Below are 25,023 nucleotides of genomic sequence, written 5' to 3' on the forward strand. Positions count from 1 at the left end.
AAACAAATTAAAACACCTTCTAAATACAAATCAAGACAGATACATAAAAAATGCGAAAGAACCACCGGATTCCCCATCCAACTAAAGACCGATCGCAAGCATTCCCTTATTCACCAAAATAGCAGAAGGGTTGGTAAAGGCGGAACTTGCAGCATATCTTGAAAAATTCAGCATACTAAGTGACAGTCAATCAGGTTTCCGCGCAGATCACAGCACCGAAACCATCATAGCCTCCCTTCTTGACCACCTCCACACGCTCTTCAGCCAGGGCACAAGTGCCCTGATAATACAACTGGACCTCAGTAGTGCCTTTGACCTGGTAGATCACACCATTCTCCTAGAATGCCTGGCACACATCGGCATCTCTGATCAGGTCCTCAACTGGTTCCAGGGATTCCTAAGAAATAGATCCTACAAGGTTTGCAAAAACAATGCCTTCTCATACAGCTGGGACAACACCTGTGGGGTTCCTCAGGGCTCCCCCCTGTCACCCACCCTGTTTAATATCTACCTAGCCTCCCTAGGTAACCTCCTACACAACCTCAACCTCAAATTCTTTATATATGCAGATGATATCACAATTGCCATCCCTCTAACCAATTTCTCAAAAGAACTACTTAACCACATCACAAATATTCTTAACCAGATCGAACTTTGGATGCTCTCGTTCAGACTGAAACTCAATCCCGACAAAACAAAATTCTTCCTAGCCACCCCCAATGACAAAATCAAAAACAACTCTATTCAATTGAAAGGAATTACTTTCCCTATTGAACCCACCCTAAAAATTCTGGGAGTCACTCTGGACAAAAATTTATCCTTAGAAAACCACACTGAACACATGGTCAAGAAAAGCTTCTCCGTACTATGGAAACTACGCACAATAAAAAAATACTTTGACGACTCCGCTTTCCGCCTACTGGTTCAATCTTCCAGCACTCTTGACTACTGCAACATCATTTACCTAAACGCCACGAAGAAAACCACCAGGAGATTAAAATTAATCCAAAACACCGCCGTGCGTCTCATCTTCGGCCTAAAGAAATGGGAACATGTCACCCCCTTCTACCACCAACTACACTGGCTGCCATTCAATTCAAGAGTCCTTTTCAAGTTTGCATGCTTCTGCTACAAATCGGTTAATGGTGCTACTCCAAGCTACATCAACCCCCACTTTAACCTCTATCACATAAACAAGAAATCCCGTAGAACTCAACTATTCGCCTTCCCCTCACTAAAACGCTGCCACTACAAAAGATTCATAGACAAAACCTTCGCCTACCAAGCAGCCAAGCTCAACACATGGCTGGCCCAAATGATCCTCAAGGCTCCCTCCTACTTCGACTTCAGAAAATCTCTCAAAACTTACCTTTTCAGCAAACAAGACCTCTAACGGACCCACCCGCTCACATTTTCCTCTCCCCCCCCTGCATTCACCCCCCCTTTTTCAGCTCCTCTCTTCCACGTCTTCAACAACCTCCCCCATCCTCGGTCAATTTCAGTTTTTACTTGTTACTGAACTGCTTTATTTTATTTGTTTGTAAATCTGCTGGATAACGTAGATCCTTTTGAATTGATGTAAACCGCCTAGAACTCGCTGGGTATGGCGGTATATAAAAAATAAAATTATTATTATTAAATTATTATTATGTAGAAGAATTTGATTCTTTCTAGCCATCAGCAGATACAGAAAATCATCTTTTCAACTCTACCAGGGAGCTGCTCTTCAGTTTTATTATATTTGGGTATTTTTCTAAGTGTTTAATTAGAGTCTCAGTACCAAGAGGTTCCCACTTGTTAGGACCTCTGCCTGGGGGAAGACATAGGCTCGTGTTCCTGAAGTGTGTGTGCTGCTAGCAGGATCAGTCCTCGGAGACACCTAGCTAGCCAGCCTACTTTTCTATTTTTTGAAGCTCAGGGTCTGTCCCCTGCGTAGCTGTTCACATCCCTGATTTATTCAGGAGTTTGAGCGGAGGCTGTTTGACTCCTTCTCGGCTCGGCCTGGATTAATAGCGGGCTAGCTGTGTGGAACTCTCTCCCTTTGTAATGAGGTTTTCCGGGAGTTGAGGCTCAGTCCGACCTTGATCCGACAGGCAGCCTGAAGACCAGGTTCGACCAGCAAATCTGTGAAACAGATTTATTTTCCATTTGTTCCACCTGAATTCCTATGCTGAAGCAGGCAAGCACCACATGGCACAGTGAGTAAGGCTATTATAGCCTATAGAGAAAATCAGTGGGGTCTTCAGAAGTCAAACTTGAAGGTTTCTACACCCAGAACCTAGGTTCCCCTTATCTAAAACCACTTTCCCTGCAATTTCTGTCCTTTAGGGAAGTCTCCACGGGCCGCTTTTGGTGCAAGTCTGCTGGTGGCAGCCATCTTGGATTTTAAACAATTTTTTTTTCTAAAGCCTCCATCTGCCTCAGATCCCCTTGATTTTGCTTAAAATAGACAGGGATGAACCCCTCAGGCCTTCCTACCCTTAGATAATGGCAGATTTGTGCTGGATGGCTGGCCAAGGAGCGTCTATGTCCTGCATGTAGCAGAGCATGTGTAGGAGGGGTAGGAGCCTTGGGTTTAACCTCCTTTGAGTCCTCCAGGGCTAGCAATCTGTAGGAGGCGCATTCCCAGGAGAAGAGACCCTTTCCAGAGCCCTCTGAAGGTGCACTGTTCAAGGGTAGCTGTGGGAGGTGGGGTGGGGGGCAGGCAGGGGGTCCATGCCAGGGTCTTCGAGACCCCCAGTACAAGGCTTCACCCCAGATTTTGTGAGCCTCATGTGGAATGCCTGAACTGCTGTTGGCAGCACACCATAGGCAGTGGAGTAGGGGAGCTACAGTCATAGACCCTCTATTCTCCCTTACCTCTTACTCCATTCCTAACTCTCCCCTCATCAAACAGCTACGAGGTAACACAAATATTCAGAAATTCCTTATACTGTAAGTTGCCTCAGGTATAGTGCAACTCAGAAATGCTAGATTAGATTAGCTGGCCAGACGAGGACACAGACTTGGACCAGCAGGCTCAGTCTGACAAAGACTGGGAGGATGGAAAGTCCTATTCCATGCCACTGTTATCCCAGGATGAAATTTCTCTGGCAGAGATGGTTCTTTGTTTGAGAGTGGCGGTCAAGAAGCGGCAGTCGCCCTGAACCAGGGGGAAGACCCCACGATGTGCTGGCTGTTCTGTCCCCATGTTATATGAGCATTTGCTCAGTTCCTTATATAAAAACTAGTTAAGTGTTTGTAATAGATGTATAAGTAAAGTGCTCTGTGGACTTAAATTCCCAGGTCCCCTCCCCACCTGAAGAACCTGAATACCTGAGGAGCTTCATTCTTTGAGGGCTTCTTTCCCATAAAAAAAAGGAGCCCAACTCTGGTTTTTCCGGTGGTGTTTGCATTTTGATTTCCAGAGGAGAATGAACAGTAGTTGTGCTGGGAATGGTGGCAGAAGTGGTTAAGCGAGGTAAGTGCCACATGCCATCAGGAATGGCTTACACCACGGAGACGGCGCCCTCCCGAGAGTGGGCTGCGGCAGTGAGTGAGCTCCGCCCATCTTCTTTGGCGGGAGCGGTGAGGAATTGCGAGCAGGCACGCAGCACTTCTCTCCAGAGTTTGTCCGGTTGCTACACAATGCTTTTTGCTGCAACATACAAACCTGGAAGGGGAAGGGGAGGGCTCAGGTGATGGAATGGCCCAAGTATCTTTGTCCCAATCTCAGGATTGGGGGAGGGCCAGCAATACCTCCTTTTTATCTGGCTAGTAGGAAAAAGGAGGTATTGATGCCTTTGTATAAGACTCTGGTGAGACCTCATTTAGAATATTGTATACAATTCTGGAGGCCGCACCTTCAAAAAGATATAAAAAAGATGGAGTCAGTCCAGAGGAAGGCTACTAAAATGGTGTGTGGTCTTTGTGATAAGGCATATGGGCCAGACTTAAAGATCTCAATCTGTATACTTTGGAGGAAAGTCAGGAGAGGAGAGATATGATAAGAGTCTTTAAATACCTACATAATATAAATGTGCATGAGTCGAGTCTCTTTCATTTGAAAGGAAACTCTGCAATGAGAGGGCATAGGATGAAGTTAAGAGGTGATAGCCTCTGAAGTAATCTGAGGAAATACTTTTTTACGGAAAGGGTGGTAGATGCATGGAACAGTCTCCTGGAAGAGGTGGTGGAAACAGAGACTGTGTCTGCCTAACCCAAAAATCAAAACTATCCTTCCCCTCACTAAAAGTCATTTCCCATCCAGGAAAGCTGGGGACTTCCCTCCCCTTCAGATTCACCGAGCTCTGGAACAACCTTACCTCCCCTCTTCGGAAACTGAGCTCTCTCCAACTTTTCCGTAAACATCTGAAAACCTGGCTTTTCTCAAAAATGTAACACTCCCTCATCCTCTGTTATCCTAGTCCTCTATCCTTTCCTTGGAGTTCCTTTCTCATCCCAATTCCTGTAAACCGTGCTGAGCTCCATGACTATGGAGATGGTGCAATATACAAACCTAAGGTTTAGTTTAGTGTCTGAATTCAAGAGGGCCTGGGATAGGCAAGTGGGATCTCTCGGAGAGAAAAAAAGATAATGGTTGCTGTGGATGGGCAGACTAGATGGGTCATTTGGTCTTTATCTGCCATCATGTTTCTATGTTTCCATTATTTCCTATGGGAACTTCGGGGTGGCTTAAAACGTGATTTAAAATCTGTTTTTCACAGTTTCTGTGAGAAGGGTTTAGGTCCCCCACCTCCCAAGACCCCAAATTGCTATTTTTTTATTTTTGGAAATTTGTTTTTTGCTATTTTTGGCGCAAATTCATGACGATGGCCATCTTGGATTTTAAAATCGATCTTTTTTCTAACTTCTTTTCTGCCTCAAAAAACCCTCGATTTGATAAAAAATCATTTGGGATGGACTCCCCAGTAGAGGTCTGCACAGGAACGGTGATCGGGGTCCCACAGGAACCCCCCTAACCCACGGGACTCCCACGGGGATCCCCCTCTGGCCCATGGGACTCCCATGGGGACCCCCCTCTAGCCAACGGGACTCCCACGGGGATGGAAGGCTTTGGAAGCAGGGTTCATCCATATAATATAATAGACACGTCAGCCTTAGTAAAAGAGGGGTTTATAAGTTAATTACCTGAACAGAAATCAAAAAAAGGGTTCCACCAAAGAGATTCCACAAGGAAAACAGCAGCGCAAACACAAAAGAAACTGGAATTGATGATCCTGTCAGAAGTAATTGCTGATTTTTATGGGGACGGGCGGGGATGAAGGTAATTCCTTGCGGGGATGGTTGGGATCGGAGAGGATCCTGACGTAGTTGGGTGGGGATGGAGAGGATCCTGGTGGGGACGGGTGGGGTGGGTGGGATTTCTGTCCCCGCGCAACTCTCTTCTCCCCAGCCTCTAATATATTGAATTTGTGCAGTGATGCACCAGATTGGCGCCAAATCAGTGTCCATGTACTATGTACCATAGCAGGAAGAGGGGGCAGGAACTTTGAATTTGGCCTCCTACAAGGTCTCACATGCTGGAGAACCGACCTGGGTCCGTGTCTTCAGGAAAGAATTTCGTCTAGTGATCCTTCTGGCTTCTGGCACAAAACGTTGGCGTTCTGAGTCTAGGGACTCATGTGGAGTGCATGTGTCTCAACAGCTCCCTGTCATTGATGCGGGCTGTGACTTTTCACCAGAATATATTCGGCTTCTCTGGAAGGATTTTTCTATGGACTCAGCTTGTTCGGTGCAGCAGGTGGACATGGTGGTGCAGTCTATGCCTGTTACACCTGTGTGCAGCTTCCTGTTCAGGAGCCCTTGTGTCCGGCTATGGTGGACCTTGATTGCATTAGTTTCCAATCAGATGTGATGCCTCTGCGATCTGATACTGTTTCTGTTTTAGATCAGACTGATACCATTGCCAGGATTAGTCACCTCGGTCGCCCTGCAAGTCTGAATCTGGGGGATGATCCTACGGTTCACTGGCTCTTTCTGTTTCTTTTCTCATTGCTGATGTTCTCAAAAAGCTTAAGCTGGATCCTCTTCCTTCCACTTCAGTGCTCGATCCAAGGAGCTGTCTGATTTTTTTTCTGGCTCATCCACAGCTTCTTGGGTTGCTTCAAGCACAGTTGGACTCTCCAGAAGGCTTTTTACGATCTTCTAAAGCTATGCTGAAGTTTTATCCACTGGCGCCTGAATTTCTGCAGGTTTTAGAACAGCCTAAGTGGATAATGCTGTGTCGTAGGTCATCAGGTGTACAGCCCTCCCTAGTGAGGGGGGTGTAATGTTTAGGGATTCTCAGGATCATAGAATGGACATTATGTTGTAAAAGATTTTTGATCTGGCAACTTTGGGGCTGAAGGTGGTGGCTGTCACTTCCTTTACATGTGCCTGTCATTCCAGATTACGCGGTGCGCCCTCTGCGGACCTTTCTTCTTATCTGCCGCTGAACATGGATGGGATGGATTATGTAGCAGACGCCCTTTATGATCTCATTAAAGTTCTTGGCAAAGTCTCAACTTATTCTGTGTTTATGCATCAAACTCTTTGGATCCGTAATTGGGCAGGAGACGCCTCCTCTAAGGCTACTCTGAGTAAACTTTCCTTCAAGGGCCAGCTTCTATTTGGTAAAGGCCTGGATGACCTTATAACCATTGTGGCTGAACACCATCCTAAGTCTTTCCCTGTGTCTAGATCTCGGCCTGTGGGTGGTTATCGTAGTAATTTTTGTTCCTCCCATAGGTTTCGTCAGGGCTCTTCAGGGTCTTCCTCTTAGAGAAATTCCCAGAGCTATAACCCTAGATACAACAATTCCAATTACAGGTGGCCTCAGGCCTCTAACTCCTGAGTAGTGGCTGCTCTTAAGAAGACCCAGTGACACCAGAAGTCAGTTGGAGCTGCCTCAGATTGGGGGTTGCCTGTCTCAGTTTTATCAGGAGTGGACTTGGGTGTCATCAAATCAGTGGGTGCTGGACATCAATCGGGAGGGGCCTGCCTCCAGAGCTCTTTCTGGATTCCCAGGTGGGTCAGCCGGAAAAAGAGGTCCAGGTCCACACTACCATGCAACATCTGCTGGACATCGCAGTGATAGAACCCATTCCAGAGCAAGAATTGGGCTTAGGCAGATACTTCTTTTACTTCATCGTGCCAAAAAAAGACTCGGAAGACTGGAAGCTCGTTCTGGACTTAAAATCGGTCATCAGCTTCTTGAGGGTTCCCCATTCCAGATGGAGACTGTGCGCACGGTCATAGCAGTTGTCTCTCCAGGAGAGTTTCTGGCGTCCTTGGATCTCACAGACGCTTACCTCCATATTTCAATCTACCTGGAGCATTGCAGGTTTCTGCATTTCCATGTTCTGCAACAATATTTCCAGTTCACCACTCTACCCTTCGGCCTTGCTGTGGTGCCTTGCACATTCACCAAGGTGATGGTAGTTGTGCTTTCCTATGCCGGCAGGGGATCCAGGTTCATCCTTACCTGTATGACTGGTTGATTCGAGCTCCATCTCGTTTGGTGTGTGAGAGTGCAGTGGAAATGGTGGTATCTCAGTTGCAGGCATTGGGGTGGACTGTCAACTTCAAGAAGGGCAATTTGACACCCTCTCAGACTTTAAAATATCTGGGGCTTCTCTTCGATACCAAGAACGGTTGGGTTTTTCTTCCCAAGGTACGCAGACAGAAACTTCAACTGAAGATCAGAGCTCTTCCAGACTGCCTGTCTTCCACAGCCTGGCTATATCTTCAGGTTCTAGGGTCCATGGTGTCCTCTTTGGAGATGATTCTCTGGGCCCAAGTTCACATGCGCCCAATGCAGGAATCCCTTCTCTTTCGGTGGTCTCCGTAGCATCATTCCCTTCAGGTGCCACACCCTGGACGGAGCCAGCTTGCAGCAGCCTGAGCTGTTGGCTTCAGGGGGAGGCTTTCCGGCAGGGCAGGCTTCTTCGGATATCAGAATGAATGACTCTCATGATGGATGCCAGCCTGTTGGGTTGGGGGGCTTACTGTGGGGAACAGTCCATTCAGGGACAGTGGACTCACTGTCAGAAACATTGGTCAATCAATCATCTGGAGCTTCAAGTGATTCGACTGGTGCTACTTGTTCTCCAGCCCCTTCTGGAAGGAAAAATGGTTTGGGTCTTCTCAGAAAATGCCACGGCGGTAGCATTCATCAAGGGGACACGAGAAGCACTCACGGGCCAAAAAGCTTGCATGCTGTTCTGGTGAGTGGAGCTCACCTTCTGTTGCTCTCAGTGGCTCACGTGGCCGGTGTCGACAACGTTCAGGCAGATTTCCTAAGCAGACATATTCTGGACCCTGGAGAATGGTCCCTCTCGCAGAAAGCTTTCAGTCTGATTGTTCAGCACTGGGGTCGATGGTTTCAGCAGAAAACTCAAAGGCCAGATATTTTTTCAGTCAACAGAAGCAATGCGGAAGTATAGGCTTGGATGGCCTTGGTGCAGCCCTGGCCGGTTCATGAACACCTGTATATGTTCCCTCCATGGCATCTGGGTAGTTGAGTCATCCTCCAGATAGCAAAGCATCCCAGTGTGGTGATACTGGTAGTTCTGGATTGGCCTTGCCACCCGTGGTATGTGGATCTTGTATGTCTTCAGCAAGATGAAAAGCTCTGGCTTCCTATTCATCGTTACCTTTTCAGTCAAGGTCTGGTGCCCATGGAGAACTCACAGCACTTAATGAATTGCGGTGACTTGGAGGTAGTTATCGTGACTCTTTTGCACTCAAAGAAACCCTCTACAATGGCTTCTTATGCTAAGGCCTGGAAGGCTTTTCAACAGTAGTGTGCTAGAGATTAGGTGGAGGCTGAGAAGGCTTCCATTTCGGTGGTTCTGGTTTTCCTGCAGGAGGGTTTAGACAAAGGTCTGGCAGTGACCTCCCTGAAGTTTCAGGTTGCAGGCCTTTTGTGTTTTTGAGTGCACATAGGGGCTAGCTAGTTCGCTTACTGCTCATCCAGATGTGACCAGGTTCATGAGGGGGGCGCTTCGTCTACATCTTCATTTTCCTTCATGGAATCTTAACATCATTTTGCAGAGCATTGCTGAGGCTCCTTTCGAACTCCTGAAAGATGCTTCTCTTCTGGACCTTACGATCAAAACTGGTTTTCTGGTTGCCATTGTCTCAGCGCGGTGTATTTTGGAATTTCAGGCACTTTCGTGCAGGGAACCCTTTCTCTGTATTTCGGGCGTGGGTTTTTTTCCCCTCCTTACTGTACCTTCCTTCTTGCCAAAAGTGGTCTTGGCTTTTCATGTCAACCAGGAGGTTAGGTTGCCTTTACCCAACAGATTCGGAATGCAAAGATTAGATCTTATGCATATTGGATGTCAGGAGGATCTTGCTTCATTATTTGGAAAGTACTTGTTCTGGTTATCTGATCACCTTTTTGTTCCCACTGCTGTGCCTCACTGTGGTAGGCCGGCGTCCAAGCCTCGATCGCTCGATGGATTAAAGTGGCCATTTCCATGACTTACATTGCCCGTAGCAAGCAGCCACTGATATCGCTTAAAGCGCATTCAATAAGAAGTGTGGCTGTATCATGGGTGGAATCTCATGCAATTCATCCTGATGAAATTTGTAGGGTGGCTACTTGGTCCTTGCTTCATACTGAGTAGACGTGGCAGCATGTTCGGATGCCGTTTTCGGGACCTCGGTTTTGAGGGCAGGCTCTTCTGTCCCTCCCTAGTTACCGTGGTTTTGATATGTCACCTAGCATATGAAATCAGGAAGGGGCGTAACAGAATGGAAGATTAGGTTTATACCTTTGATAATCTTCTTTCTGTTAGTCCCTGGAGGATTCCATACGACCTGCTCCCTCTGTGTACATTCAGTGGTTGATATAGCCTGCTCCTTTCTGCCTCGGTTACTCTCCTTACAGGCTTGAAGATTTTCTAGCCAGCTGACACATTCTGTGGGGAGTTTTCTGTATTCTCGCTACCAAAGGCCTTTCTTGGGGTATACGTTGTACACAGCAGTTTAGTTCTACATTGTTCCTCAATGTTTTTCTGAGCTGCCTTTGTGCTTGTTTATTACTTGTTGATATTTTGCAGAGCAAACTAGTTCATATATTTCTGATGTTTATGGGATTCTCCCCCCCAAACCCCCTTGTCCTGGATTTGCAAGTATGTGCTTGGCTGGGATGAAACTAAGGTAATTTACTGATTCTCTCACTAGGGGGAGTGCAGCATGTGCTCAGACAAGTGAATTCTGCAATACCCAGACTGTGGGTTAGGATTGAACACCTAGAGCCTCTTCTATCAAACTGCGATAGCTGCTTTTAGCACGGGGAGCCGCGCTGAATGGCCCATGCTGTTCTCGATGCTCACTGAGTTCCTATGAGCGTCGGGAGCAGAGCGGGCCATTCAACGCGGCTCCCTGCACTAAAAACTGCTATTGCAGTTTGATAGAAGAGGCCCCTAGTGTATGGAATCCTTTAGGGACTAACAAAAAGAAGATTAAGGTATAAACCCAATCTTCTAATATTTACTATCTCACACTGCCTTGAAATGTTTTATGGGGTATATATCAATGAAAGAGTTTTTGAAACCTCATATTGTGTTGTATGTTTTTAGGTACAGAAGTACAATCCATCCAGTGATGACCCCCCTTCTCCAGAAATTCAAGGTTGGGTACGATACTCACCGAAACGTTCACCAAGGCATAGTGATGGCTTTACAACTTCCTTGTATGGCAGGGGGTTGTCAGCAAGTTAGTAAAGGTTTTTTTATCTTCCTTACAAATTGGAGAAGTGTCAGTTTAAAGAGGGCTTCTTGCCTGTCTTATTTTGGTTGGGGGGTGGGGTTCAGCTGGTGGTGGTTATACATTTTGTATATTTAGTATGTGTAAATATATTGCATGCATAGTCATTGAAGATATCCTGAAAGCCTAGCTGGTCTATAGCCCTCCAGTTTGATGCACCTATGGTAAAAGGTTGACTTAGTGGTGATGCTTTGTTAGAAATAAACATACTTGTCTCTCTGGGCAGCGCCCCCTCTCCTCAGCCTTAACTTCTGCAAGTGAGTTTCATTTGCTCTGCTGTAGATTTTTTATTTTGGGGGTTTAATTTATATTCTTTTTAATTGGGCTTAATTTATTTTATATTATTTATATATATATATATATATATAAAAAAATACATATTATATTTAATTGGGATTTAATTTATATTATTGTTATTATTATATTATATTATATTATTTAATTTATATTACTGTTATATTATGTTGTTAATTTATCAATATTTTTTGAGGCTTCCCTGTGCTAAGAGATTCCCAGTAGTCCTGGGACAGCTCTGCCTGAGGACCAGACGTTGAGGTCTGTAGCTAGGAGGGTCACACTTTTTTTTTTAAAAAAGAGCACCTGTCTGGCCACCCTGCATTAACACTTGGGAGCTAGGGGGCTTAGTCAGGCACTTGAGTGCATGCTGCTTTGACCCTGCAACTGGCCAGGAGGCTTGGCTGAAGTCTGCTGTGTCCACTTGCACAAAGAATGGTTTAGGAGCCTAAGGGGTCAAGGGTTTCAAGTTTTTGGAACCTGAATAAAAGGCAACCTGAAGAGATAAGCCACTAGAGCAACCCTTGTTTGTCTGAGGCAGAAATCCTTTCTGCATTTGCAGCTGCAGTTTGAAGCTGATGTAGGCACAGCACATGCAAGGCTTACACCCTTAATGGCGAGATCCTAACAAGAACTGAAGCAGAACGAGACTTAGGGGTGATCATCAGTAAGAACATGAAGACTGCCAATCAAGTGGAGCAAGCTTCATCCAAGGCAAGGCAAATCATAGGTTGCATAAGCAGGAGTTTCGTCAGCCGTAAGCCTGAAGTCATTATGCCATTGTATAGATCCATGGTGAGGCCCCACCTGGAATACTGTGTGCAATTCTGGAGGCCGTATTACCATAAGGATGTGCTGAGACTGGAGTCGGTCCAGAGAATGGCCACCCGGATGGTCTCGGGACTCAAGGATCTCCCGTACGAGGAACGGCTGGATAAGTTGCAGCTGTACTCACTCGAGGAACGCAGAGAGAGGGGTGACATAAGAACATAAGAAGTTGCCCCCGCTGAGTCAGACCAGAGGTCCATCTTGCTCAGCGGTCCGCTCTCGCGGCGGCCCATCAGGCCTAGTGCCTTGAACATTGATCCCTGATTAATTTTATAATTTTACCTCTAATCACATGATCGAGACATTCAAGTATCTCAAGGGCCGCATCGAGGTGGAAGAAGATATCTTCTTTTTCAAGGGTCCCGCGGCAACAAGGGGGCATCCGTGGAAAATCAGGGGCGGGAAACTGCACGGGTCACCAGGAAATTCTTTTTCACTGAAAGGGTGGTTGATTGCTGGAATAGTCTTCCACTTCAGGTTATTGAGGCCAGCAGCGTGCCTGATTTTAAGGCCAAATGGGATAGACACGTGGGATCTATTCACAGAGAAAGGTAGGGGAGGATCATTGGGGTGGGCAGACTAGATGGGTCGTGGCCCTTATCTGCCGTCTATTTCTATGTTTCTATGGCAGATCTGTGAGTACGGCTCATTATTGTTATGGGATAGGTCTTTGGGAAAAATGGGGTAGGGGCAGGTGAATTCATCAAAAGTAAGGAATACAGATGGAGGAGCCTAAGGCCCTGATTGGCTCAGATGCCTAAGGCCCCTCCCCATGTATCACATGATGCACCAGGGAGGATAAGCCCCACCATTCTGGAGCTGCGAGCCCAAGAGCAGGACAGACTGAGCTTCTGTTCTGCTCCAACGTCTCTGAGAAGGTGGCGGGGGACCGCCGGTGGTAGGAGGGAGTGGGCATCCCTCCTGCCTTTTTTGGGGTGAGAAGGGGGAGGGTAGAGGATGTTTGGGGAGGCACCTGCTGTGTGAGTGGGCCTTTGGTAGCAGGAGGGAGTGGGCATCCTTCCTGCCATATTGCTGCCACGGGGAGTTGTATTGGCAAGAGGGAGTAGGCACCCCTTCTGCAATTTTCGCTGCAATGGGAGGTGCCCTAACAGCAGTAACAGGAGGCTGCTTCCTCTGCCACTGCTGTTAGGGCTCTGCACATGTGTCAATCACTCACTGAGCGATTAATCGGTCATGTTTGCATGCAAATGATTTACACCTCTGTGCAAATCGTTTGCATGCAAACTTGATAGTGCATTGATCGCTGCTGGAGAATTGGCCAACAGCAATCCAGTCGGTATCTTTAGTGCATCTAGCTCTACGTGGACTTCTCCAAGCTGTCAAAGAGCTGTAGTGGGATTTGAAGCAGGCACTAGGGATTCTCAGTTCACTGCTCTAACCATTTGGTGGTTACTCCAAAGTTTTTAAAAAATCTGTGTTAATGCAGCACACTAAATCACTGTCTAAGCTCAAAAGGAAAGAAGTAAATTGGGGGTCATGAAAGAACAGAAATCAACAGCAAATAGTACCGCTTTCTAAGGTCATTAGTGGTCCTATTAGATAAATGGGATCAGTGGTAAAATCATGCACATTACTTGTACTAGTGAGCAATAATGTGATAGCACACATTAGTAAATCTGGGGTTCTTTTACTAAACTGTGGTAAAAATTGGCCTTAGGGCACTTTTGCATAGTTTTTGCCATGCACAAAGGCCCGTTTTATGCAACCTTAAAATGACTTTTTTCTGTTTTCTCCATTAATGGACATGTGCTAATGTTGCCATTAGTGTATGATTAGTGTATGACCATTTAAAAAAATTACCACAATAGCACTACCACTTATTTTGTAAGTGGTAAGGGCTCCTCAGTTATCTGGTTAACTCAGGTTAATGTAGATGCGCTAAATGGTTAGTGCAGGAATGGCCACTTTTTGCCCTAACACGCATGGTTAATGCACTCGCATTCAAAAACTACCACGAGATACTGTAGTTAATTCCATGATGGTCCACTTTTTGCTTTCTTTGGCACACAGCGCCTAATGCAGGTTAGTAAAAGAACCTCTCTGGTTGTCATTGAGACTCGGTGGGTGCTAAAATGTAAATCATATTTAGGTCTTTTGATTTTTATTGTTTATTGAATTTTTGATTACATTGCCCAAAGCAAAAATAAAATGAATAAATACCAGAGGATTCTTGCAAGTTAATTGTACCAATGGTTCTGGATGCTCGCCTTGAATATGCTCATAAGAGGAGCTACTCCGTAACTGGCCTCACTGCTTGGAATATGTTACTGATAGGGTTACAGCCACAAAAAAGCTTGGCTCAATTTAAATATCTTTTGAAGCAACATCTGTTTATACAGGACTGATATTGGTCTATTAAGATCTGAATTCCTCTAATGTTGATCTGTATATTTGTTTTGCAGTATTGTTTTATTATGTATGTTTATATGTATTCTGTCTTGGAACAAGGCGGGTTACAAATTTTAATAAATGAAATAAGTATATGGGAAACAAGGTAAAATGAGAAAATCAAGCACTTTTACATAGTTTTAGACAATATAGAATTGGCTTTTGTAAATATCCAAACCAGAGAGTCAAAATGAAGAGCATATTAAATATTCCAAGAAAAAGACATGTTTAAAAATGTAGAAAAATACAAATGGAAAAGCTTTAAAATGTACGAAAATGGTTCATTACTTTAGAGAGTTCTGTCTGAATTGACCCCCTTTTTACAAAACCGTGCAAGAGGTTTTTAGTGCCGTCTGGCACGCTGAATGCTCTGCACTTCTCTGATGGTCATAGTGTTCCTATGAGCATCGGAGTAGCGCAGAGCATTTAGCATGCTGGCTAGTGCTAAAAACCTCTTGTGCGGTTTTGTAAAAAGGGGGATTATTTATTTGGATATATATCCCGTCCTCCCAGATGGCTTGTGTTGCAGGATAATAAATAAACCCATCCTAGGAAATGGACAATCAATATCAATGTTGATTTTGGCAAGCTTTTCAAGAGTGAATCCTAAGTGGTGACAAATGTATTGTGTGTTTATAAAAAAAAGAAGTTTTCTTTACCCTTTTCTCTCTCTCTTTTTAAAAATAAACTTTTTACTTGTTCACCTTTTTTCCACTGTATCAGGTACTGTTCCAAGAAACTTAGCACCTTGTTCTGCAGTTACTGCTGTCATGAGAAATCCAGTGTACACTGCCTGGAGCCATAGAGTTCACACAAACAACTGTCCATCTGTTGCCAACCAAATTTGCCATCAGCATTTGCACTCCAGGTACTGCTCTTCTATGGTTTCTGTTCATGCCTTTAAAGTCATTAAGGGTAGAAGTTATCAATGTGGGCCTCTGTAGACCCAGTTTATTTTACCACAGGGTCTCATTGCATAAAATGGAACCCTGTTCTACAATAACCCAACTTAACAGTGGCCCACATTGATAACTTCTCTCCTAAAGCAGTTCTTGTGTACCATAAACTTCATCTTACGGTTAAAGAAATTAAATCTGAATTGGTTATTTATACTTCCTAAAATGTAAAACAATCTTGTTCCTATTTTAATATATTAAAAAATAGAACATTTCTCCATAAATTGTTTCTTATTGAAAAGGAGTAGGAAAAGTTTATGGTAAATTTAGGGGAAAAAAAGTCGATGATTTATGTTTAAAAAAAAGTTTTGATGGCTATTATTACTGTACTATTAAAATTTGCCTACGCGGATTATACAGAATACTCATAGTATTAGTCTACCATAACAAGTTTTTGTTTAATTTAGTTCACAGCATCAAGGTCGGCTAAGCTTGGACCTAAGCCACAAACACATAAATGATTATTCTGAAAACTCGCGGGCAAGAGCATCACATGGCTCAAACTCACTACCATCCAGTGCTCGGCTTGGTAATTTTTGCATCTTTTTGTATTGTTAGTTTGGTTACATTTCTTCTGCATTGTATGTTCTCTTTGACCTTTGATCTTTTTACTTATTTCTGTATATTGTAATATAGAGGTTATTTTTGCATAAAGTGAAAAATTAATATTAATAAATAGGATTTTTACTCTGTTTTCCAAATGAAAAAATGTCTTTTGAGCTCCCTCTGTATGTATATGTGTGTCCTTCCCTAATAATACTTTTTCATTGCGTTCTTCATGCCAAATTTTCATGATATGTCAGCAGACACAGGAAAACACTATCAAGTGCTGGGGAGCGGTGTTTAGGATCCTTGAATATGTGTAGACCAGGGATCTCAAAGTCCCTCCTCGAGGGCCGCAATCCAGTCGGGTTTTCAGGATTTCCCCAATGAATATGCAGTGAAAGCAGTGCATGCACATAGATCTCATGCATATTCATTGGAAAAATCCTGAAAACCCGACTGGATTCCGGCCCTCAAGGAGGGACTTTGAGACTCCTGGTGTAGACCATGAACACTGCACAGGTATCGAGCAAAATAATGTGTGTTTGGGTTTTTAGTTTGTTTGTTTTTAGTTCTGATTGGAATCACTTGTATTTTTTCTTGTTTACTGGTAAATGTCAAACCTCTTAGCATACTTGATTTGCATTTTTAATTGTGTGACGTTCCACAATTCTAAGAACCTCAAGCAATGGATTAAATTATAGCCCCAATTAGCAGTGTTCCCTCTAAACTGAGTGGCCTCGCATCTTTTTTGAAGACCCCGCCCAGCAATTTAGGACTGCCATGCACCAATAGCAACACTTTCCCACCGCAACCCTTGCCGCTGCTGCTCTGAATGAGCTGCAGCAGTGGCAAAGCAGCTTGCCTTACTCTCCTGCGGGGCTACACTTGAAGCCTCAGTCTAATCAGCAGCTGGCTGTGCCCCAGAGCCAGATGTTGGAGGAGCGTGACCAGCAGCTGTGCAGACTGAGGCTGAGAGTGCACACCCAGGAGAATGAGATAGGCTGTTTTGCCACTACTGTTGCTCGTTTAGAGAAGCAGTGGTTGGGGTGGCCATGGGAGGGAGGAGGGGAAGGCACAATAAGCAGTAGCTGGGGTAAAGAAGAGATAGGAGGCAGATGTGATGAAAGGGGGAGAAGGTGAGAGAGAAGACTACATTGGGTGGAAAGGGAGAGAGGGGCAGATGCTTTATAGAAGAGGGGAGAGAAAGAGGGCAGATGATGTGGGAAAGAGAGGGATGGGATTTTCAGGTTTAGACTTTATGCATTCTTCTATGGTTGGAGAGCAGCAAACAATCCCATTGGGAGAAAGAAACACCTAGAGGCCCAGGACAGCGGTCTTGTGTACCGTAAGGGCGCAGATGCTTCACAGCCTAAGAAAAGACGCTTACTCCATACTAAAGGGGCAGGAGAGTTGCCCAATTGGGCCTTTACCCTGGAGTTCATTAATCTCCTTTGGCAGGCCTAAGTACAAAGCAGAGTTCCACTGGTCAGATCTGTTGAGGGCTTTGGCCAAGTCCATGGCCCTCGGAAGTAGCATCATGGTGGATGGATATTGCTTTGGTACATCCCATCCGTTCTATGCCGTCCTGGAGGGATGCTAAAGAAGGAGAAATTAAGTTCTTACCTGCTAATTTTCTTTTAGTTCCTCCAAACTGGCACAGACCTCGTCCTGTCATATATTTCGGAGTTTTTCATGAAGAGTCCTTTTTTTTCTGTAGTGTTACTTTTTGTTTTGGGGAGTATAATAAGGACAGTGACATTTGGTTCGGCTGGTTTAGCTGGCGAACTGTGGGGACATTTTTGAAGGGTTTCTTGTTCTAATCGGTATCCAGCGGTGTTCATCCGTCCCATTTGGGCATTTCCTTTGTCTTCTCCATGTGAGAGTGGAGTTAGAATGTTTTCAGACTAATTAGTTTCTGCTTGGCTATTCATTAGACCGATTGTAAATGGGACTGCCAGCCCACTTGTACTACTGCCAAAAGTCAATATGTCTCAGTTTCCACCTGCTGGCAGAGGATTGTAAACCCATCCGTTCTGTGCTGGTCTGCAGGGACTAAAAGAAAGAAAATTAGCAGGTATGAACCTAATTTCTCCTTGCTTTTTTACCTTCGTTAGACAAAAATGTGTTTTCTCAAATTTTATCTGGCTGCTGTGCATTTCATTTAAATATTTCTAATGTCTCTTATTAATACACAGGTTCTTCAAGCAACTTACAGTACAGAACTGAGCGCATTAAAATTCCTTTAACACCTAGATATCCAAGGTCCATCATGGCATCTGACAGGGGTAAAATCCTTGTTTTTCTTACATGAGGGTTTTGTTTTTATATTCCAGGCAAGGGTATCTTTCATAATATAGATAAACTAATTTTGATTGTACTGCCGATAAGTTACAGTATATAACTGTTTAGTATAAAACAAATTCTCCAGAGAAAAGCAGGGGCAATGTAGGCACTCTCATTGCTGAAGTCCTAGACTGATCCTGTGTGTCGGTGCTCTCCCATAGCTACTGTAAGCTTTTGGCTTACTGGGCCTGTGCAGGGTCTCACGCAATCTGAGGTTCCTCACCTACTCCTTCTATAACCTTACTGGGTCAGACTAATGGTCCTTCTAGCCCAGTAGCCGATCCAGGGTAAGCAGTGGCTTAAGCAGTGGCTTCCCACATGTCTGTTTCAATAATAGACTGGACTTTTCCTCCAGGAAATTGTCTAAACCTTACTTAAAACCATATTCCTCATACGAAAGGGGGAAAATTTTATCATTTTTGTCGCCCTTCTCTGTACCTTTTCTAATTCTGCCATATCTTTTTTGAGATATGGCGACCAAAACTGCACATAGTATTTGAGGTGCAGCCATACTATAGGGCGATACAAGGGTATTATAACATTTTCATCTATGTTATCTGTTCCTTTCCTGATAATTCCTAAAATTTTATTTGCTTTCTTAGCAGTCGCTGCACATTGAGCTGAGGGTTTCAAGGTATCCTCAACAATGACTCCTAGATCCTTTTCCTGGGCAGTAACTCCTAACACAGAACCCAGCATCACATAGCTATAGTTCGGGTTTCTCTTTCCCATATGCATCACTTTGCACTTGCTCACATTAAACGCCCTCTGCCATTTGATGCCCAATCTTCCAGTCTCACAAGGTTCTCTTGCAACTTTTACAATCCTCTTGCAATTTAACAACTTTAAAAAAGCTTTGTGTCATCAGCAAATTTAATTATCTCACTAGGTATTCCCATCTCTAGATCATTGATAAATATGTTAAAAAGCAGCAATCCCAGCACAAACCCCTGGGACTGTTTACCCTTCTCTATTTAGAATATTTAACCTTCTCTATTGAGAATATTGACCTTTTAAACCCAGTCTCTATTTTCTGTCTTTCAACCAGTTCTCAGTCCATAAAAGGACATTACCTCCTATCCCATGACTTTCTAATTTCCTCAGAAATGCTTTTTGAAAATCCAAATACACAATATCAACCAGTTTACCTTTATCCACATGTTAATTTACCCTTCTAAGAAATGCAGTAGATTGGTGGGGCAAGATTTCCCTTTACTAAAACCATGTTGGCTTTCTCTCATTAATCCATGCTTATGTATATGTTCTATCATTTTGTTCTTTATAATAGTCTCTACCATTTTGCTTGACAACGACATCGGACTCACTGGCCTTTAATTTCCCGGATCACCTCTGGAACCTTTTTTAAAAATCAGCGTTACGTTGGCCACCCTCCAGTCTTCCAGTACTATGCTTGTTTTTAAAGAAAAATTACAAATTACTAACAATAGCTCTTCAAGTTCATTTTTCAATTCTATCAGCACTCTGGGATGTATACCATCCGGTCCAGGTGATTTGCTACTGTTTAATTTGTCAAATTGACCCATTACATCATCCAGTGTTACAGAAATTTGTATGAGTTTCTCTGATTCATCAGGATTGTATACAATTTCTGGCACCAGTATCTCTCCCACATAGTCTTCAGTGAAGACCGAGGCAAAGAATTCATTTAATCTCTCCGCTATGTCCTTGTTTTCCCTGAGAGCCCCTTTTATCCCTCAGTCGTTTAGTAATTCAAACGATTCTCTTCCCTGCTTCTTGATTTTAATATACCTAAAAAAATTTTTACTGTGTGTTTTTTGCTTCCATGCTTCTCAACCTGATTGCTCCTCAGTGGCCCAGACAAATTTGGTTCCCACTTCTTCTGGACCTTCTCGAAGCTCTGCTCTTCCATCTGGGAACCCAAACCTCCCTTCTCACACAACAGAATTGGTAGATTCTTCATCCAAGTCTGACGAACCTCCACTTAACTGCATTGAAATTGAAAGGAGAATCCTGGATGAAGTTCATGACCAACCCCTTCGAGCCACTAGGCAAGACCTCTATACATTTCTCGCATGGAAAATGGTTGTTTTTATTTTTAACAGCCATTGCATCAGCATGCAGAGTCGTTGAACTCCAGGCACTGGTAACTTACCATCTTTATATTCAATTCTTTAAAAAGGCTCCCTTTCCCCTCCTCTTTGGCACGGTCGGAGTTCTGCGGTGTGAAGCGCCGAAGGAGAGGTTTCCCGAGGGTGGGGTTTTGCGGGCGGTTGCTCGGTGCGCCGCGATCGCGGCCATCTTGGATCGAAAAAAAATAAATAATTGACAAAGTCTGGGACTGCCGGTGAGCTGCTTAGTGATAGGGATAAAAGTTTTGAAACGCCTGATGCCTGTCATACTAAGGAAATAAGCTGTTTTAAAGTAACTGTCCTCTGCTGGAGATAAAGCAAGGTCTGTAGTAAAATCTACTGGGCAACGGTTTTTTTTTTCCTTGCTGCTAACTTCGAAAAAAAAAAATTTGTGAAGGATAAATATAAATATCAATAAAATATCAATCTCTGCTGTTGTACTTGAAAAGATTAGATATAGGAGATTGTAGGTTTTTCTCAGCGTTTGGGCCGTGAGAAAAGGACAAATAAAAGGATTAATGTAACCTGAAAAAAAGTGACATTGAAGCAATTGAGAGATGCTGAAATAAATACATTGGATGGAATATTGCTCTCCTCGGTAGAGGCTGCGATTGGGCTTATAAGAGGAGAGCTAGAAAAGAAGGCTACAAATTTTTCAGTGCTGAAGCTAGATGTCACAACATTGATGGGATTGTTGGCTTCTCTTAATTGACAACTCTCTCGTGAATCATAGGAAAATAATGAGCATAAGAGATGGGGGGATTCCTGTGCTGAAGACTCTTGTTACAGTTCTGAGGAAAGAGGCTAAATTGGAATGCTCTTAACATGATAAACTTAATATACCCAGGTATGAAAGCTTTTTAAAGTAAAAATAATATACCACCTGAAAAGAAATGAATTTTAATTGAAATGTTCTAAGATATAGGTAATGTAATATATTCATTCTTATGCATTTAAAGACATACAAATATAGAAAATAATCTCTCAATACATAAGAATGAAAAACTTTTTACTTATTCTTATAATTAATAATAAAATAAGAGAAAATATATAGAAATATAGAAAAAATGGTAGTACTTTAGATAATTATTAATAGCTTGTCGGAGTTATCTAAATCTAACCTCAACCTGCGTATCCAAGTTTTCGTAATTAATGAGGGGGGGAAGGGAGGGATAAGAGGGATGGGAGGGAATAAAGGGGAAATATATAAGGTAATCATGGGGGTAAAGGAAAAAAGAGAAATGAAATACTTAAAACATTGGGAAAATATACATAATTTAATACCTGAAAATTTAAAAATAAATGGATATTAAAATTATGTCTTTAAATGTTAACGGTCTAAATCATATGATAAAAAGGAAAAAAGCATTATCATTTTTAAAAAGGCAAGATGCAGATATATGTCTTATACAAGAGACCCACCTCTCACATATAGAATCTAAAAAGCTAGAAGGAGGCTGGGTCAAACAATGTTTTTTCTCACCAGCTATAGGGAAAAAAGCAGGTGTTGCTATTTTAATTAATAAAAAATGCTCTGCTTCATTTAAACTAAAAGCTTCAGATATTCATGGAAGATGGATAATGGTGGAAATGAATATGGGAAATACTACCATGACGTTAATCAATATATACGCCCCTAATTCGAACCAAAATGAATTCTTTAAAACTCTTCAACAACTGATCATACCACTGGCTACTTCAAATCTTATAGTAGCAGGGGACTTCAATGCTGTAATGGATCCTTTATTAGATAAAAACCCAAGTAGAGTTATGAAATCTATGGGACTAGATAATTTGATTCAATCTTGTGATTTAATAGATATATGGAGAATACTTCATTTTGATGGTCGGGAATTTTCTTTCTGTTCTCATGTTCATAATTCCTTTTCAAGAATAGATTATATCTTTACTTCAAATCATCTTGCACATCAAGTGACACAAGCTGCCATTGATCCAATTATTCTATCTGACCATGGTGGAGTGTGGATCAAAATTAAAACTACAGATCAAAATAATAACAGACCAATTTGGAAAATGGATAATACACTGTTGGTTGACCAAAACTTTTGTGAAAATCTTCTAACAAAAATGAAAGAATTTTTTCAAATAAATGATAATGATGATATTAACAGAGAAATTTTATGGGATGCTTTTAAGGCATCAATTAGAGGACAAATAATTTCTTATTCGGCTTTTCTTAAAAAACAAATTAAAAAACAATTTTTATTCTTAGAAAAAGAGATAAAAAATTTAGAATCAAAACTTATAGAAAAATGGGAATATTCTATTCAACAAGAATTATTATAATTAAAAGGTAAATATAATGAGATCTCATCTAAAATGATTAGGAAAGATTTATTTTCTCAACAAACATTGTATTATGGTAATTCAAACAAATCAGGAAGAATACTGGCAAACTATCTTAAAGCGAAAAAAAGAAAAACAAAATTAATAGCAATAAAAGATGAAAATGGAAATACATATACACAAATTGAACCTATTTTAAAACAATTCTTGAAATTTTATAAATCTCTTTATTCTTCCGAAAATTATCCAAATAAAGAAAAAGATGGTTTTGAATTTTTAAAAATGTTAGAGGGTCCAAAAATTCCTGAACATATAAAACGAAGTTTGGAAGAACCAATATCACTAAAAGAATTAGGAACAGCTTTGAAGTCCCTTAGAGTTGGATCCGCTCCAGGTGGTGATGGATATACAGTGGAATTTTATAAAACATTTCAAAATTTTTTATTACCCTATTTATTAAATCTCTATCAATATCAGCTCAATAAAGGTTGTATTAAAGGCACTATAGCAGAATCTTTGACTATTGTTTTGCCAAAGTCCAATAAAGATCCCACTTTGGTCTCAAACTATAGACCAATATCTTTAATAAATGTAGATGGGAAATTATTAGCAAAAATACTTGCGCTAAGATTAGCTAAAGCTCTCCCCCATATAATAGGTATGCATCAAACAGGATTCGTTGCTCAAAGACATTCATCTCACAATACCAGATTAACATTCCATATGTTATATTTAACAAAGAAAATGAATGAACCTACTTTTGCAATTTCATTAGACGCAGAAAAGGCCTTTGATAGAGTAGAATGGCCTTTTATGTATCAAGCAATGGAATGGTTTGGTATAGGTCCTGGATTTATACAAATGATACAAACAATGTATAGCTCCCCTTCTGCTAGACTATATATTAATAATACGTTTTCAGAAAAATTTAATCTACAGAGAGGAGTTAGACAAGGATGTCCCTTATCCCCTTTGCTGTTTGATATTGTTTTAGAACCCTTAATATTAGCCATCCAACAAGCTAAGGAGATACAGGGTATACCTCATTCAGATAAAGAATATAAGATATCTGCTTATGCAGATGATTTATTACTATATCTGAAAAATCCAGAATCCACCATTCCACATCTACTTGAATTGATTGAGAAATTTGGAAATTTTTCAGGATATAAAATTAATTGGAATAAATCAGAGATTCTTCCACTAAATATACATTGTACAAAAGGTTTATTTGATACATTCCCTTTTGTTTGGAAGGAAGAATATATTAAATATCTTGGAATTTTGATAACAAAAACAGTAGATGAAACAATGAAAATTAATGAAAAATGCTTATTACAAAAAATAATAGAAATGTGCGAGCAATGGAATCCTTTGCATTTATCTTGGTGGGGAAGAGTACAAACTGTAAAAATGATGATTCTACCTGTAGTATGTTACCAAATGGGGATGATACCAGTTTATTTGTAACACTTGCTGTAACACAAAAAAAAATGAATAAAGATTTAAAACAGAAAAAATTATCCTGTCCACATTATTGGGACTGATTCATCAACAGAAGGAAGTCACATAATTAAATTAGGAAAAAACAAATTAATCCTCATATAATCAGGCTAAATTTATATTGTGCTACATCACTTATCCTCAACTTCACCAATTTTTTCATTGGAATTTATACTTAATTCTTTCCTAACTATTGTTTAAGCCCGTTAAATGGGTGCTAGATGACTGCCTCTCCTACTTTTGAACCTGGGCAGAGGCAGAGCTGGGGCGGGAGGGAGTGACGATGGGAGAGCAATTTCAAAGGCTCGGCAGCTCCTTGACCAATCCGCGCTTACAATGGCCCCACACTCGCGGTCTGGCTGGCTCCCCCACCAAAGCCCTTCGCAGCGGCAGCCCCTCCCGCATCCGTCCCCGCGTCCCAAGCCTCTCCGAAGGCCGGCTCCCACGAAAATGGTACCCCTCTGTCTAAAGCCGCGGCGGCAGCCTCCCTCAAGACACATTTCAAATCTAACATATTGTAATCACAAAACAGAAAATAAAATTATTTTTCTTACCTTTTGTTGTCTGGTCATTATTCATACCATGTAGGGGTCCCAGGCTATGGTTGGCTTTTGATAACTCGCTTGCCAGGGCCCCTTCTTTCTTCTTCCCTCCCTCCATCCCGGCAGCTGAAGACAGGCACCTCCCCCCAGTGGTCTGAGACAGGAGGGAGCAGTTAGGAGAGGGTCTGAGGGCAAAGAGGGGCTCAACAGCGCACAACCACCTTTCCTTCCCTCCCTCCATCAGGTGCAGTGAATCCACCAATGTTAAAAGGAGCCGCGTCGAAATCGGAGCCCTGCCACTGCCGTAGCACGTTCCCCTCTGCCTTGGTCCCGCCCCTTCTCTGACATATGGGACCGCGGCAGAGGGAACGTGTTACGGTGGCGGCAGGGCTCCAATTTCAAAGCAGCTCCTTTTAACATAGGCGG

The 25,023-nt window shown here is 42.5% G+C and overlaps 1 protein-coding gene across 6 annotated transcripts in view; it reads left to right on the forward strand.

The window, feature by feature from the left end:
- The window catches only part of DLG5 (discs large MAGUK scaffold protein 5), a 305,150-nt gene that overhangs the window by 152,185 nt on the left and 127,942 nt on the right, over positions 1–25,023 (forward strand). For all 6 annotated transcript variants that reach the window (XM_033940910.1, XM_033940911.1, XM_033940908.1 and 3 more), the window contains 4 exons: positions 10,572–10,707; positions 15,013–15,157; positions 15,653–15,774; positions 17,987–18,076. In XM_033940910.1, the coding sequence (XP_033796801.1) occupies positions 10,572–10,707; positions 15,013–15,157; positions 15,653–15,774; positions 17,987–18,076 (493 nt within the window). The remainder of the gene's footprint in view (positions 1–10,571; positions 10,708–15,012; positions 15,158–15,652; positions 15,775–17,986; positions 18,077–25,023) is intronic.

This window comes from Geotrypetes seraphini, chromosome 4 (assembly GCF_902459505.1).
Source record: "Geotrypetes seraphini chromosome 4, aGeoSer1.1, whole genome shotgun sequence".
In the NCBI taxonomy this organism is placed as follows: domain Eukaryota; kingdom Metazoa; phylum Chordata; class Amphibia; order Gymnophiona; family Dermophiidae; genus Geotrypetes; species Geotrypetes seraphini.